The sequence below is a fragment of the Garra rufa genome, chromosome 9 (assembly GCF_049309525.1).
Source record: "Garra rufa chromosome 9, GarRuf1.0, whole genome shotgun sequence".
Taxonomy (NCBI): Eukaryota; Metazoa; Chordata; class Actinopteri; order Cypriniformes; family Cyprinidae; genus Garra; species Garra rufa.
This window is the reverse complement of record NC_133369.1, coordinates 33,170,429-33,186,881: the sequence shown is the minus strand read 5'-3', so window position 1 is coordinate 33,186,881 and position 16,453 is coordinate 33,170,429. Positions and strand designations below refer to the sequence as shown.

At 33.4% G+C, this 16,453-nt stretch overlaps 1 protein-coding gene across 1 annotated transcript in view; it reads left to right on the top strand.

Moving 5' to 3' along the window:
* nbeal2 (neurobeachin-like 2) overlaps positions 1-16,453 on the top strand; it is a 118,251-nt gene that overhangs the window by 34,634 nt on the left and 67,164 nt on the right. Inside the window, 9 exon segments of the mRNA XM_073847831.1 lie at positions 222-320; positions 3,973-4,604; positions 6,497-6,629; positions 8,070-8,189; positions 8,275-8,617; positions 8,724-8,806; positions 12,039-12,131; positions 12,328-12,499; positions 12,916-13,049. Of these exon segments, the coding sequence (XP_073703932.1) occupies positions 222-320; positions 3,973-4,604; positions 6,497-6,629; positions 8,070-8,189; positions 8,275-8,617; positions 8,724-8,806; positions 12,039-12,131; positions 12,328-12,499; positions 12,916-13,049 (1,809 nt within the window).

The window sequence follows — 16,453 nt, the reverse complement described above, 5'->3', positions numbered from 1 at the left end:
CTTTGCATTGCATTGTGAAATCTATTTACATCATAGGCTTTCGAATTTAACTTAAAATCCTGTTATTTTTCATTATATCCTGATTTCATGTGAAAACATTTTTGCTTTGTATAATATCTTTTGTGTTTTGGTTTATTTTGGGGAACAGGGTGGTAAAAACACTCATTGTATTGTGTGCTTGCTCAATTATAATGTAACTGTGGGTTACTTTGTCTTTCCAGGAGGTCTTCAAGGAGCGGATTGGCTACTCGCAGTTGTTTGATGTGTTAAAAAGTCAAGGACAGCCCACCAAAAGACTCCTACAGGAGCTGATGAACATGGTGAGTGAGAAGAAACTGTAAGTGTAACTACTATCACAGATGGTGTGACCTACATTTCCTTCCTTTCTGACGTTTAGTCAGATGGAATGTGTACTCAGAATTTTTTTTACCCATAAAGTAATAAATGCTTTGTAGCCATATAATTAAAATGGTGTACTTTCTTACGAGTCTGCTATTAGTAGACTATTAAAAGTTGGTTCATTTTACATGGAGAGGGTTGCTTCATCTTGAAATCACATGATCAGTGGAATTCCACATTGTTTAGAAAACAATTTGAATGGACTAAAAGTACATTTATTTAATAAAAATTATATATTTAAAGCATCCTCAAGCAATACAATAGCAATTGTGTGAGGAAGAGAAAGTCATTTAATGTATAATGTGTGTTAGAATTTAGGCTGTAAACACTTTGGTCAACTTCTGAATCATCACAGTCCTGCTCCATTTGATACAAATTTGACACATATTTTAAAGAATTTTAAAGAAAAACACGAATGTCAAATAAGTAGCATGATAAATATCAAATATATATCCCAATATACACTATCCCATAAGGCCACATGTGATGTTGAGTCCTGTCCATTATTATTGTTGACTAAAACTCAAACAATTACTAAACATTAATGTTAATTTAAATAATTGTTAATTGAAATAAAATGAAATTACATTTATTACATTTTTTTTAATCAGTTGGTAGCCAAGCCAACATTTCTAAGCTAAAGTTCTAAATTAAAGTTACTAAAACTGAAATAACTCAAATAAAACTGAAATAGATGTTTAATACGAATACTAAATAAATACATAAATAAATAAAACTGACAAAAAACACAACTAAAACACAAACTAAATTTCTTACACTTCAACTAAAGAAAATGTTAAATATAAAAATAAAAACTAGTTTACAAAATTTTATGAAATATTATAAAATATAAAAGAAAATTCAGTTAGTTGCCAAGCCAACATTTTAATCGAATTTAAGTTTTTATACTAAAATGACTAAATGTAAAACTGAAAAAAAAAAAATTTAAATAAATAATAAAAATACTAAAAACTAAGTAGACATAAAAAGGACTAATAAAACAGAGAAAAAGTACACAGCAAAATTACTAAAATAAGATGACTTAAAATAAGATTAAAATGAAAATATATAGATTAAAATGAAAAATAAAAAATAATTTAAAATATCAATAAACACTATAATACTATAATAAATACTATAAAATACCAATCATAATTATTGCTAACTCAAACTGTTGCAAAACATTTTTAATTTAAATAAATGTTAACTAAAGTAAAATAAAAATTTTACATTAAAAAACTCTGAAAAAACTGAAAACAACGTTCTAAATACTAAGCAGACATAAAAAAGAACTAATAAAAATTAGATAAATACATAAAAAATACTAAAATAATATAAAAAACAAAATAAGATTACATGAAATTGTAAAAAATATAAAAGTAAAAAACTAATTCAAAATATTAATAAATACTATAATATTGTATTAATGGTACTAAAAATAAAATATTTAAATAAATATTACCAGAAAAAATTTTTTTTAATAAAAACATTTTTGCATCCAACATTTCTAAATTAAAAGCTGAACTACCAAAGTTACCAAAGAACTACTAAAATGAAAATAAAACTGAAATAAAAAAGTTAATACAATGTAGACATTTGACATAATATTATTATTAATAATAATAATAATAATAATAAAACTGACAAAAACACATAAAATTTAAGCTAAAACTTAAAAATATAAAAGTAAAAAATGTATAGTTAGTTAGTTGTCAAGCCAACATTTTAATCTAATTAATTTAAGTTGATATACTAAAATGACTAAATGTAAAACTGAAAATAACTTAAAACTGAAATAAACTAAAACTCAAACTATTATAAAACATTTATGTTCATTTGAATAAATGTTAACTGAAATAAAATTTAAAATGTAAAATATTAATTAAAAAAAATTCGGTAGAGGTAGCCAAGCTAATATTTCTAAATTAAAGTTGAATTACCAAAGTTAAAACTGAAAATAACTCAAATAAACTTAAAAAAATAAAAATGTAAATAATATGTAGACATTTGACAATAATAATAAGTAATAATAATAATAATAATTGAAAAAATTCTTAAACTTAAAATAAAGAAAATGTAAAATATACAATTAAAAGCTAATTTAAAATATTATGAAATAATATAAAATAGTAAAGTAAATTCAGTTAGTTAATTGCCAAGCAAGTATTTTAAACTTATTAATTTAAGATGATATACTAAAATGACTAAATAACTGAAATAAAAAATAATAAAAACACTAAAAACTATTAGACATAAAAAAGAACTAATAAAACTGAGAAAAATACACAACAAAATGACTAAAAATAAGATAAATAACTTAAAATAAGATTAAAGTGAAAATCTAAAAACAAAAACTAATTCAAAATATTAATAAATACTATAATACTATATTAATGATACTAAAAATAAAAATACCAATCATAATTATTGTTAATTAAAACAAATGTTAATTTAAATAAATGGTCACTGAAATAAAATAACATTTTTAAATGTAAATAAAAAAGCCAACATTTCTAAATTAAAAGTTAAAATAGCGAAGTTACTAAAACTAAAAATAACTCAAGTAAAACTGAAATAAAAAAGTAATTACAATGTAGACATTTGATATAATAATAATAATAATAATAAAATAAAACCGACAAAAACACATAACAAAATGTAAAATATAAAAATTAAAAATTTTAAATATTGTGAAATAATATTAAATATAAAAGAAAATTCAATCTAATTAAAGTTTATATACTAAAATGACTAAATGTAAAACTGAAAATAACTTAAAATCAAAATAAAAAAATATTAAAATTGCTAAAAGCTAAGTTTACATTTAAAAAAGAACTAATAAAACCAAGGAAAATACACAACAAAATACTAAAATAATAATGGTACTAAGAATAAAATATCAATCATAATTATTGTCAACTAAAACTCAAACTATTACAAAAAATTCATGCCAACATTTCTAAATTAATATCAAATACCAAAGTTAATAAAACTGAAAAGAATTCAAATAAAACTGAAACAAAAAAGTAAATACTATGTAGACATTTGAAATAATAACAATAAAAAAAAATAAAAAATAAAAATTCTAAAACTTAAACTAAAGAAAATGTCAAATATTAAAATAAAAACTAATTTAAAATATTATAAATTAATATAAAATATAGAAGAAATTTCAGTTAGTTAGTTGCCGATCCAACAATATTATATTAATGGTACTAAAATAACACTGAATTTCATGTTACACACATGCATACTCAAAAAACATACTAATTAATGGTCAAAAAATCACCATGCTATAAAAAACTTGGATTACACTTTATTTTAAGGTGTCCTTGTTATAGTATAATTACACATTTGAGTACTGAGTAATATTATTAACTACATATAGTACTTACTATATGATTAGGGTTTGGCTTAGGGTTATTTGCATGTAATTAGGCATAATTAATTGTTATTATAAAAGTAAGTATATGTAACATGTAACATGTAAAAAGCACACCTTAAAATAAAGTGTTACCAAAACTTGTTTTATTAAAGCATCACTTTTTGCTTTCTCCGTGTTGTTCCTCTCAGGCTGTTGAAGGAGAGCATTCCCAGGCCATGCAGTTGGGTATCAGTAATGAACAGCCTTTACTCCTGCTTCTGCAGTGGTTGCCTGATCTGGGCTCTCGCTCTCTGCAGCTGCTGGTGTCCCAGTGGTTAGCAGCCGTATGTCGAGGAACTCTGTCATGCCGCACCGTAGCCGTCGAGGTGGGCTTAGTAGGCGCTCTGCTGGAGGTGCTTTCCGAAAACCCAGAGCGGCTTGACCGACAGTGCTCGGACGCCCTCTTGGGTTTGCTTCAAGACTTGGGATCTCTATCTCTACGGCCCTGTGAATTGAAGAGTCTACTGAAGCTCTTGCGGGCTGAGCCCGGTGCACCCCCTCACCCATACTGTGGACGCGTAGTAAGGGTGCTTTCTGCCATGGCTGCCCGCGGAGAGGGTGGGTGCAGCGCCTTGCAGTATTTTGACCTTACGCCCCCTATGGCGGGTATTATGGTGCCAGCTATACAACGCTGGCCAGGAAGTGCATTCACTTTCCACGCATGGCTGTGCCTCAATACAGACTTTCCTCCACCCCAGCACCACTACTCAGAATCCCACCTGACAAACCCGGATAATATGGTTCGGATGGCTAAGGGACCACGCAGGAAACAGCTTTACAGGTTTGTTCAAGAATACTTAGGACAGATGTTATAATAAAAATGTCACCATCTACTGTTGCATTTCTTGTAATTGTTTGAGCCTTTTTGATATATATATATATATATATATACATTCTTTAGTGTCACATGATCTTTGTGAAATTGTTGTAATATGCTATTTGGTGCTTAGGAAACATTTATTTTTATTTTATGTAGTTGAAAATAGCTGTGTTAATGCAGATGAGCAGATAATTATTAAACTACACTACCAGTCAAAAGTCTTTGAACAGTAATGTTTTTTTTAAAGAAGTCTCTTTTGCTCACCAAGCCTGCATTTATTTGATCCAAAATACAGCAAAATTAGTAATATTGTGAAATCTTTTTTTTAATATCGCATTTTTTAATATTGTATGCGTGCAGAAATGATAAATGATAAATAAATATTTTTGAAATCTTTTTTTATCATTGATAATGATAAAAAAATCAGCTTTGAAATCACAGGAGTAAATTACATTTGAAAATATATTCAAATAGAAAACAGTTATTTTAAATAGAATTTTTTCAAAATTTGCTGTTTTTGCTGTACTTTGGATCTTTGGACTTTGCAGGCTTGTTGAGGAGAGAAGACTTTAAAAAACATTAAAAATCATACTGTTCAAAAACTTTTGACTGGTAGTGTATTTAAGTATTACATTTATAGGTGTTTTTTGGCATCAATGTAATCAATAATTGCAACTTACAAACTTCTGGTTAAAAACTATTTTGCTACTGATGTTTAATTCAGAAATTACATTAAAATATATAACTTAGAATTCATGAATATAGTTAAACATGAAAGAATTGCAAAATGCTAATTAAAATCATAGCGATATTTATCATTGTAGAGCTCTATGAAATCCGTTTGATTTATTTCCCAAATTCCGTTCAATTTTTTTCCAAATTCCTTTTTTTCCATTTGAATTGGTTCTGGATTCCATTTTTTGTCAGTTTTAATTTTTCTAGACTCTGTTTTAATAGTTAAATGAAAAATCTAAATCAACAGCATGTCTAATTAATTTAAAATCATGAAATGTACGCAATTTAACAGCAATTTATTAAAAGTTTAACAAAAATTACATTTTGAAATAATTTAAATATTTTTTTTTTTCTCAGATTCAGTTTTATTTTGACAATTCTGTTTTCCATTAATCTTCTGGTTTCCATTTTAGTGGTTGCGTTAAATTTTAATAATCGAAAGCATCTCTAATTAATTGGTTTTATTAAAAATATATATTTTTTTATTTATATATTTTTTCCAGGAATACTGTGTAAATGCATTTTTCTGGTAAAAATTCCTTAAATTATGTTTTAATAATAATTTTATTAGTAGTAGTAGTACTATCATTATATTTTGATGGGTTGCTGTGAAGACTATTAAGTTTTTATTTGTATGTGATGTGATGATAGTTTTTCTCAAAAGAAACGGTCAAATTGTCATGAAGCAACGCTCAGAGCATTTCTTTAGAATAGATTTATGTGTTCAAGGACTCATATATTGAGGCGACAGAGGCTGAAAACACAATGAGCTTCACGCTCGCTTCAGTATATGTGTAGTGAACGAAGATTCATTCACACAGAGACATGCAGAACATGCAAAATTCATATTTAAACTTAATATAAGTGTACTGACCTAATTTTGATTTATTCATCCCAAATTGGGCAAATTCTGTGACGTTCCTTGTAGTGAGTAATTGGTAAATATATTCAATATATTGCCCAGGCCTACTTGTTACAAAAAAACCTGCATGAGTCTAGTATAGTACACTTAGAGTAATCTAGAACTAGTAGTATTGACATATGCTGTACTGGTGATCAAAAGTGCTTGTTTTATGTGTACTTTTACCTTTAAAAGCTGTGTTGTGTCCTGTGTGTAGTTTCTTCACAGCAAGCGGAACTGGCTTTGAAGCGTTTTTCACCACAGAAGAAGTTTTGGTGGTAGCAGTATGTACTAAAAAGGAATACATGGCTGTTTCCCTGCCAGAGTATCCATTCAATGATTGTGCCTGGGTTAGTGACCTTACAGACAACTCTCACACATATTAACATACAGTTTTATAGAAGAGAAAGCAACACTTGTATGAAAATAAATACTAGAAAGATATTGCTCAAAATAGCAGTGGTTGGAAAGGAACCTTCTGAATAGCATTAAAAGCATCACATGCATTTTGCTCACATGTTTTGCTGCAGAATTAGCGTTAGCTTGACTAGCCTCTTTAGCATGATTTTAATTAAAGAAGCTTACTTGATGATATCCAGTGTTGAATAAACTGGAGATATGACAGGAAGTGAATGGGAGACAGAGACGGGGGGTGGGATCGGGAAAGGTCCACGAGGCGGGATTCGATCACGGGACACCCGAGGCGCAACTGCACCATATGTCGGTGCACTGCCCACAAAGCTATTTCAATGTCGTGAAACGGTTGCACTCTGTGAGCTATTGCCACCACCTGCCAGTATTTTTATCGCAACACAACTCGGAATACACAATTTGGAAAATAAAATACTGATACGATGCCACATTGTGCGGCTTTTCTTGTAATTTTTTGTCGAAGGGCAACAAGAGAAACAATACTTCACTGCTTTCCTAGCAATAAGAAGAGGAGAAAAGAATGGGAAGATTCCTGTGGACAAATAAAACTTCCTAAAGACTTGCGTCTTTGTTCTCTCTACTTTAGCCCTGATGCTTTTAAGGCCTTTAGACCACAGCTACTAAAAGAGCTTACAAACGGCAGAGACAAGAAACGCTAGATGCCAGCCTAGCATGCTGACGCTTGTCATGACGCTGCATCCGCTGCATCCACATTGTTTTATTTTCCGAATTGTGTATTCAGAGTTGTGTTGCGGCAATTATAGCAACAGGTAGCGCCAGTAGCTCACCAAGTGCAACTGTTTCACGTCATTGAAATAATGGCACCCCCCCTTTAGTTCAAAATATGTGTAAACGATGTGGGTTTTTTAAATAACGTAAGTCTTTCGTAGGTTTTCTACTACATATATCAGTAAGAGACATCATTTACATTATAGTAAGCCATACAAGTCTTAATACCCAGGGAATCTGTTTAAAAAGTAATGCATTAAAATTGCATTACTTCATAGAAAAAATAACTGCGCTACTTGGTTACTTTTTATGGAAAGTAATGCATTATGTTACTTTTGTGTTACTTTGCGTCACCTGGGCTGGGCTTTTTATTGTCAGACTTATTAAAGTTCCTCTGCACCTCACTCCCAGTTTCTCTCAACACGTGGGGACAGGAGATGTGTCAATGAATACATGGGAAACAGAGTAACTTATTTCAAAAATGTAATTTAATAGTAATTTGTTACTTGAAAATAGTAATCTGATTACATTACTTGCGTTGCTTGTAATACATTACCCCCAACACTGAAGATATCATTTTTATTTCTGTTTTCAAAGTCTTATTCTCACCCTTCTTGTCTTCACTCTAGCACTCAGTTGCCATTGTTCATGTTCCTGGCCGTCGACCCTTTGGACAGAACGTGGTCACTGTTTATGTAGATGGAGTGCAGTGTAAAACAGCACCCCTGCGCTTTCCTTCTCTGAATGAGGTAAGTAAATATTATTGTCTGCAGGAGTTCAATTTATTATGTACTTGTTTTGTTTCATTGGTCTGCTTGACTATCAACATTTCAGCCTTTCACTTCCTGCTGCATTGGATCAGCTGGTCACCGGACCACTACCACAGTGACTACCTCTCCAACCCTGCCCAACCCCCCCCACTCGCCCTCCGAGATGGCATTTGCGGTTCATGCTGGGCCACCCACCCTTGCACGTTCCCAGTCCTTCCCTGCGTCCTTTGCAGCAGCCGCAGGGGGGCGGCCCGGTTTGGGTCGGGAAAATCCAGTTCACACCATCCCGGCAGGGCTACAGGACACTGCGTGGGGCTCTCCTTCATCTCTGGGTGGCCTTTTAGCCACAGTGTTCATCTGTCATGAAGCTCTGCAGCCTGCTCAGGCACGAGCTTTGTTTACTGCAGGTATAAATGAGACATCCACTGCATTCCTAATGCAGAAATTTACATTTCCAACCACAAAGAAAGACATTGAGGAATGTCCGTCTCTGTTTCTCATTTTGCTTTGCAGGTCCCAATAATGTTTCTCTATTCAAAGCTGATGGTGAACCTTCAGAAGTCAACAGTAAACTAGTGTTATACTATACACCACAGGTAATTATCTGCTCAGAGATTCATCTATTTGGTCAACTGTTCTGTACATTTCTGATTACTTATGATAGTAATATAAAATAAACATATTATATTTAAAAGTTCAGTCAAAATAAATGTAGAATAAATACAGTTGTGGTCAAAAGTTTACATGCACTTTGCAGAATCTGCAAAATGTTCATTATTTTACCAAAATAAGAGGGATGCTACGAAATGCATGTTATTTTTTTATTTAGTACTAGATATTTCACATAAAATATGTTCAATATTTTTGATACTGTGTTGTTACCTGAATGATCCACAAGTGTTTTTTTTTGTTTGTATGTTTGTTTAGTGATAATTTTTCATGAATCCCTAGTTTGTCCTGAACAGTTAAACTGCCCGCTGTTCTTCAGAAAAATCCTTCAGGTCCCACAAATGACGTTTTCTAGCATTTTTGTGTATTTGAACCCTTTCCAACAATGACTGTATGATTTTGAGATCCATCTTTTCACACTGAGGACAACTGAGGGAACTGATGCTCCAGATAGAAAAACACAATGCATTAAGAACTTTTTGAATTTGAAGATTAGGGTAAATTTAACTTATTTTGTCTTCTTGGAAAAGTGCAATTATTAGCTTCTGAATGGCATTGATGGCATGATATTTAAGCAAAATAAGAAAAATGTACACATCTTCATTCTTTTCAAAAGTTTACACCCCTGGCTCTTAAAGGAACCGTATGTAGGATTGTGGCCAAAACTGGTACTGCAATCACTTTCAAAATACTGTAGAACGGTGTATCCCCTCCCGCTCCCCCCTGACTCGAGGTTGCCAGCTAAGCTGTAGGAGTAGGCTGCTACAAGGAGCTTCCAACGGCAAGTGAAGAGTCCTACACAGTAATTTGTTTTTCTTCTGTTAATTATGTTTATGCTTCACAAGAGATGTTTTGCGAAGTAATTATGTATCGCAAAAATTTACTAAAGGCGATTAGCCAAATATTTCATAAAGATGCACTGTAATACCACATTTCAGTCGGAACATAGATTGTTTTCATACCCTGCTAGTGGTGCGATATAAAGCTTTTTATGAACACATTTAGCACGGGCGACCACGGAAAATCCACTGTGTACGGAAGCAAAGTTAGCCAAACATAGATGAATCTAACCTGTCCAGGAGAAAATTAGCAACGTTGGCGTCTATCTTCAAATTATTCTCCGTTTTCAGCCGTCTCCATCTTTCAAAGGCATCTCCAATACAAATCCTTGTTTTATTTCGGACTTTGTCACGACGTATTTCGGATTCATAACGAGGTCTTTTAGGTACTGACTTCGTGATTGGTAGATAGCTGGAGGGTGGAGCCTCAGACCAAAACACAAAATGACAACAATAACATCAGTTGAGGGCTGCAACTCTCACTTTTAAATGACAATATCCTGGCCGGACCACTGTTGTCAGTGATATAAGTATTTGAAATGAACATGATTTCTTAATGTCTAGTGACATGTCAGGGCCATTTTATGATTAACTGACATAAATTTCTTACATACGGTTCCTTTAAAGGGGTCCTATTATGCTCCTTTACAAAGTCTTTATTTTGTTTTTGGGGTGTACTTGAACATGCTGTCATGCTTAGTTTTTCGAAAAACGCATTCTTTTTCACATAATTTACATTATTACAATAGCTTTCTCCCCAGGCTGGCACAAACGGCTCAATTAGTTCCGGGTTCCACCTTCCGAAAAACCAAATGTATTGTGATTGGTCAGCAGTCCCACTGCGTTGCGATTGGCAAACAGCGTAGACCGTGTTCCGCCCTGCTGCGCCCCTTCCCAAAGCAGCAAAGTAAATTAAAGTGATTCTTACGTTTTAAATATGGATATTTTTTTTACAAAAACACATCTGATCAATAAAGGAGGCTTTTACTGACTGCCCCAGAGCCATGTGAGGCACTTTTTTTTATTATGGATCAACGTATTTTTAGTCTATGCTGTTGTATGAGTGCCGGAATTGATTTAATATAACTCCAATTGCATTCGTCTGAAAGAAGGAAGTCATATACACCTAGGATGCATGAAGGGTGAGTAAATAATACGCTATTGTTGGTCCTATCGTCAGCCTGCGAGATCGCGGATACGTGATATTATCATTATTGTGCTAATGTATTTAATTATTTGCATGCCCGAAACCATAAGACTAGTGAAGCTATCTACACTGTATGATGAAAAAATGTCTTACCACACACTGCACGTCTAGGCGAGGCGCCGATGCGTCCACGGATGATAACTAGTCAGTGTTCGTGTTTACAGCAGCCGTGGATCTGCGTGTGTTTGGACCATAGACTGGTTTGGACCCTCTGTACAACACACGTGAACGGCGCGGCTTCAGCATGGCTACCGGAGCAGTTCGCGGACACCTTTAGTTAAAGCTTGCGTTTAAACGAGCCGACCTGCGGCTCGCTGTAGCATCCTAAAAGCAGCTGTCCATGGCTAAAGTTAGGCGAATCCCCCACCTGCCAACGAATTGAATTTCAATAGCCTCTGGAAAATAAACGCTGTAGTCCAAATGAGTCGTTTCGTTGTAGTTCTTGAAAAGGGATTTTTAAAAACTAAATATCTCCCTTTGGAGTGGACTTTGAGATTTGTAACTTTGTAGATGTTTTTTATGCCCAAACATACACACCACACACTGGCTAAAGTTCAAAAAGTGAAAAAGCATAATAGGACCCCTTTAATGCATTGTGTGTCCATTTGAAGCTTTAGTGAGCGTTTGAACCTCAGTTGAACCTCACAACCTCAGTTGTCCTCAGTGTAAAAAGATGATCTCCAAATCATACAGTCACTGTTGGAAAGAGTTCAAATACACATGGGTCCTGAAGGATTTTTCTGAAGAACAGCAGGCAGTTAAACTGTTGACTCATGAACAACTATCACTAAACAAAAAAAAAAACACAGCTCATTCAGGTAACAACACAGTATTAGGAATCAAGCATATGTAAACTTTTAAATAGGGTCATATTTATAAATTCAACTATTATTTTCTCCAATGGACCAGATATAACCGTCTTTTATGTAAAATATATTATTCGGGTCTGTACTAAATAAAAAATAACATGCATTTTGTATGATCCCTCCTATTTTAGTAAAATAATGAACATTTTGCAGATTCTTCAAGGTGTATGTAAACTTTTGACCTCAACTGTGTGTCCAAACAAATATTGTTTTAATATGATTTAAACTTTAAATATCTACATTCTAGGCCTTTAAGAACCAGATCTGTTTGGATTTGTCCCCCAACCACCTTTATGATGGCAGGCTGACTGGTCACAGAGTGGTTAACTGGGATGTTAAGGTGTGTATCCGTCACTTCATATCTTCATCAGATCAGAATGACTCATCTCATTCTGACATCAGTACAGCCTTTTGTGTTGGCAGTATTGGGAAATGTGTATATTCAACACATACTTCTGAACAAAACTCATAATCTCATATATCCCTGCAGGAGCACTAACTGCTAATTATGTTTTATTATCTCGTCTTGTGTGTAGGATGTTCTGAGCTCAGTAGGTGGGATGGGAGCTCTCCTGCCCTTGCTGGAGCAGGTGTGTTTACTGGATCAGGGCGAGACTGTAGGACAGGAGACTTCAGATCTTCTTGGGCCAGAGCTCACGTCCTCCAGGGGCCCTGCTGGCATGCTGCTGCCACTGGGAAAGTCTTCTGGTCAGTAGTCTCTAAGAGCTGTGACACATTGGTAGCAACATGCCCATGTTCATGTCTTTCCTTCTTCAGTTGAAAAGAAACTTAAGTTCTTTGAGCAGTGTCATGAAACATTTCCAGCTTGTTATGTGGCTCGATGATGTAAATTTTTCTGTAATTGCAGTATGAGTCACCATTGATATTTTCTGAGCATGCTGTTTGATTTTTGCTGTGAGGCAGTGATTCATAAAGTTGTTTTTGAGTGATTCTACATCTGTTTATATATGCCTGCGTGAGAAGCTTTTTGCATTCTGCAGTTGAACTTTATATTACCTTTGGCTTTTGATTTCCCATGTAATGCCGTTGCAGCTATTTGTCAGTGTTACATTTCGCTAATGTGAAACTGATTGCTGCTTTGTTTATGTGTGTATTTGTGTTAGAGGGCCGTTTGGAGAAGAACAGTGTAGCAGCGTTTTTGCTGATGATTAAGAACATGCTGCGCAACCATCCGGCCAATCAGGAGAGTCTGCTTCAGTGCCACGGGCCGCCCATCATTGGAGCCATGCTCGGCAAGGTAGGCACACCCACACACTGGTGAATAAAGAGGGCGTCTGGACATCTAACAGGACATATTGGTGTATGTGACTTCAAGGCGTAGCATCCTGTTAGGAAACACTTGTGTTAACAATCCAATAATATTGCACAATACACACAACCGCAGTTTCTCATGCTTTACAGTTTTATCTGGTGCCAGGAATCTTTGAAGAAATGAGTAAGCAAGGTTTGAGTATCTGACGTAAATGCATTCAAATCAAGAGTTCACACATTTATCACAACAGCATCTTGTGACGTTTAACACGTAATCAATATAAAACTTTTAAATCTGTAGGAGCTGCATAATTGTCATTATATTGCTGATTAGATCAGATACTATGAAGCAGATCATTTGATATGATGTTGATAACTAAAAATATCTATGGGTGTCTGTTGCAGTGGCTGAAGTTCATAGAAACAGATGCTGATATATTTCTGATCTGTTGTAAGATCATTACGCTCAGCAGTGGATTGTATTGTTCCACAAAATTAAAAGTCATATCTGATCTACTTTTGATGTAGTGTGACTTGACGGGCTTTGAAGAGAGTTTCTCGGGTTTCAGAGTTGATGTACACACACACTCATAGTTATATAAGTGTTCCATCCTCAGGCTGTCAAATAAGTGCATTAATGTAGGACAAGTACTAAATGTAATTAAATTAAAATATATATCTGTGTACCATTATATTTATATAAATATTTTTATATATAATATTTTTTAATATAATAGTTTTATAATAATTTACCACCAAGGCTGCATTTATTTGATTAATACAGCAAAACAGAAATATTGTAAAATATTATTACAGTTTATAGTAGCTTTTTTTGTATTTTGAAATATTAAAATTTGTATTATTCCTGTGATGGTAAAGCTGAATTTTTAGCATCCATTGCTCCAGTCTTTAGTATAACAAGTATAACATATATTAGTGATGTCAAGGCAATTGATCTCATAAAAATTATATATATATATATATATATTAGGGGTGGAGCCGAACCCGAATACGGTATTCGGAAAGGCACAAATAGCGTGTTTTTAACGAATACTTATTTCGAACAAATACCTTAATAAATATTTGTATTCGGGAACAAGAAAAACTTTCTATCAAAAAAGCTGCGTTTCCTCAGGAGACCACAGTCAGTGTATGCCCGCATGAGTGAGTGAGTGACATTCAGGAGTCGGGGGGTGGGGGTAAAAGAGGTGACTGACACAGGCTGCTCTACACAGCAACAGAGAAGACTCGGCTGGGTGAAAAAAGACTTCACTGCGTCACTATTTTTGATGAATATATTTCTGTACCTTAACTGGGTTTATAACTTTGGGAAGCAGAGTTTGATCGGGAGATTATTCTATTAGGGGCCGTTCAAATGCGTGCTAAAGTTCGTCGTTATTTCAAATGTAGACGCGCGGTATGCGCGCTCATAATGAAAGCAACGCTCACACGGTGCTACGCGCTCGTTTTTTCCAGGCGCGTCCGCGCCGCATCGAGATAAATATTCTATAATCTTTGGATAAATACCTCTCAACTTTTCAGAATGCCACATGCGCACGCAGGGTCATGTGACAAGAACCAACAAATCAGCTTCACCCTTTCCCTTATACCGTTGAAAAAACAGCCAAGTTGGAGGAACAGCTGATCATATCTGTACATGAATAACCATTTTTAAAGACATTTAATAGCAAAGCTAATGCAAGCGATTTTTAATGCTGGAAATCCATTTATGCTTTGCTGAAACTTCCGAGTCGTCATTGAGAGATCAGGTCATGGTTGCTTAGCAACGGCAGACGCCACAAGAAAGAAGTTCTTTCAGAAGAAGAACATTTTTATTTTAATTCTGTCTGTTCAGCATCCTCCAACAAGGACAGGTGGTGGTGGGGTTCATAATGTTCATAATGGTATTTTATTAGTTGGTTTAACCATGGATGAGGTAATGGTTGTCATGTTATTTTTTTTTCAATGACGTTCCTTGTTACATATTCAAAAACATCAACCAATATTGCATATCCATAATTATTATAATGGATATAATTACAAAATACTTACACTATAACGTAAATTAAAAGTTAAGCGCACCAAAAAAAAACAGGATTTTTACACTTATTTTGAATTTTACTCGAATACAAATACAAATACAAATACTTTTCCCCCCTCAACAAATACAAATACAGATACAAATACCGGCTGCTTTGCACACCCCTAATATATATATATGTATATATGTGACCCTGGACCACAAAACCAGTCATAAGGTTAAATTTTACAAAACTGAGATGTATACATCATATGAAAGCTCAATAAATAAGCTTTCTATTGATGTATGGTTTGTTAGGATAGGACAATATTTGGCCGAGATACAACTATTTGAAAATCAGGAATCTGAGGGTGCAAAAAAATCAAAATGCTGAGAAAATCACCTTTAAATTTCTTCAAATTAAGTTCTTAACAATGCATATTACTAATCAAAAATTACATTTTTATATATTTATAGTAGGAATGTTACAAAAAATCTTCATGGAACATAATCTTTACTTAATTTCCAAATAATTTTTGGCATAAAAGAAAAACCAATAATTTTGACCCATACAATGTATTTTTGGCTATTGCTACAAATAAACCCCAGCGACTTAAGACTGGTTTTGTGGTCCAGGGTCACATATATATATATATATATATATATATATATATATATATATATATATATATATATATATATATATATAAGGGATGTCAAACTTTTATTTTTTATGCAATTATTTGCGATTAATCACAAAAAAAATCATAGTTTGTGTTTACAAAATATATGTGTGTGTACTGTTTATTTATGTATATACATGTATTATATATGTATTTATATAGTTTATATATAAATCTAAATATATTATATATATTTATTAAATGTATACATGTATGTGTGTATTTAAATATACATAGAAATGTACACTATACACGCACATATATTATGTAAACACAAACTTTTATTTTTGATGCTGATAATTATGGCGTTATATGTGTGCCTCAATCCTGAGCGAGTAATTGTAAGTTTTGAGCACAGAGAACTATATTTTGCAAGCACATTACATTATATTTTGAACAGAAATTAACTATCGCAAAAAAAAAAATGTTTGAGCAAAGAAAAAACGATTCCGTGCTCAATAAATGTATTTGCTATTATCCATATTAACGTGCAATAATAACCCCTCTCACGCAGTTTACTCAGGTGCTGTCTCATAAACGTATTCTCTGCGCTCCTGTCAAGTCCCCCTCTCTCTCTCTCTCTCTCTCAACCTCTTAATTCTGTGCGCGCTCAACTCTTGACACACACGCTCGCTCAACTTGCAACAGCCTTACAAGTGTGCCACAAAATCAACCAATCGGAAAATT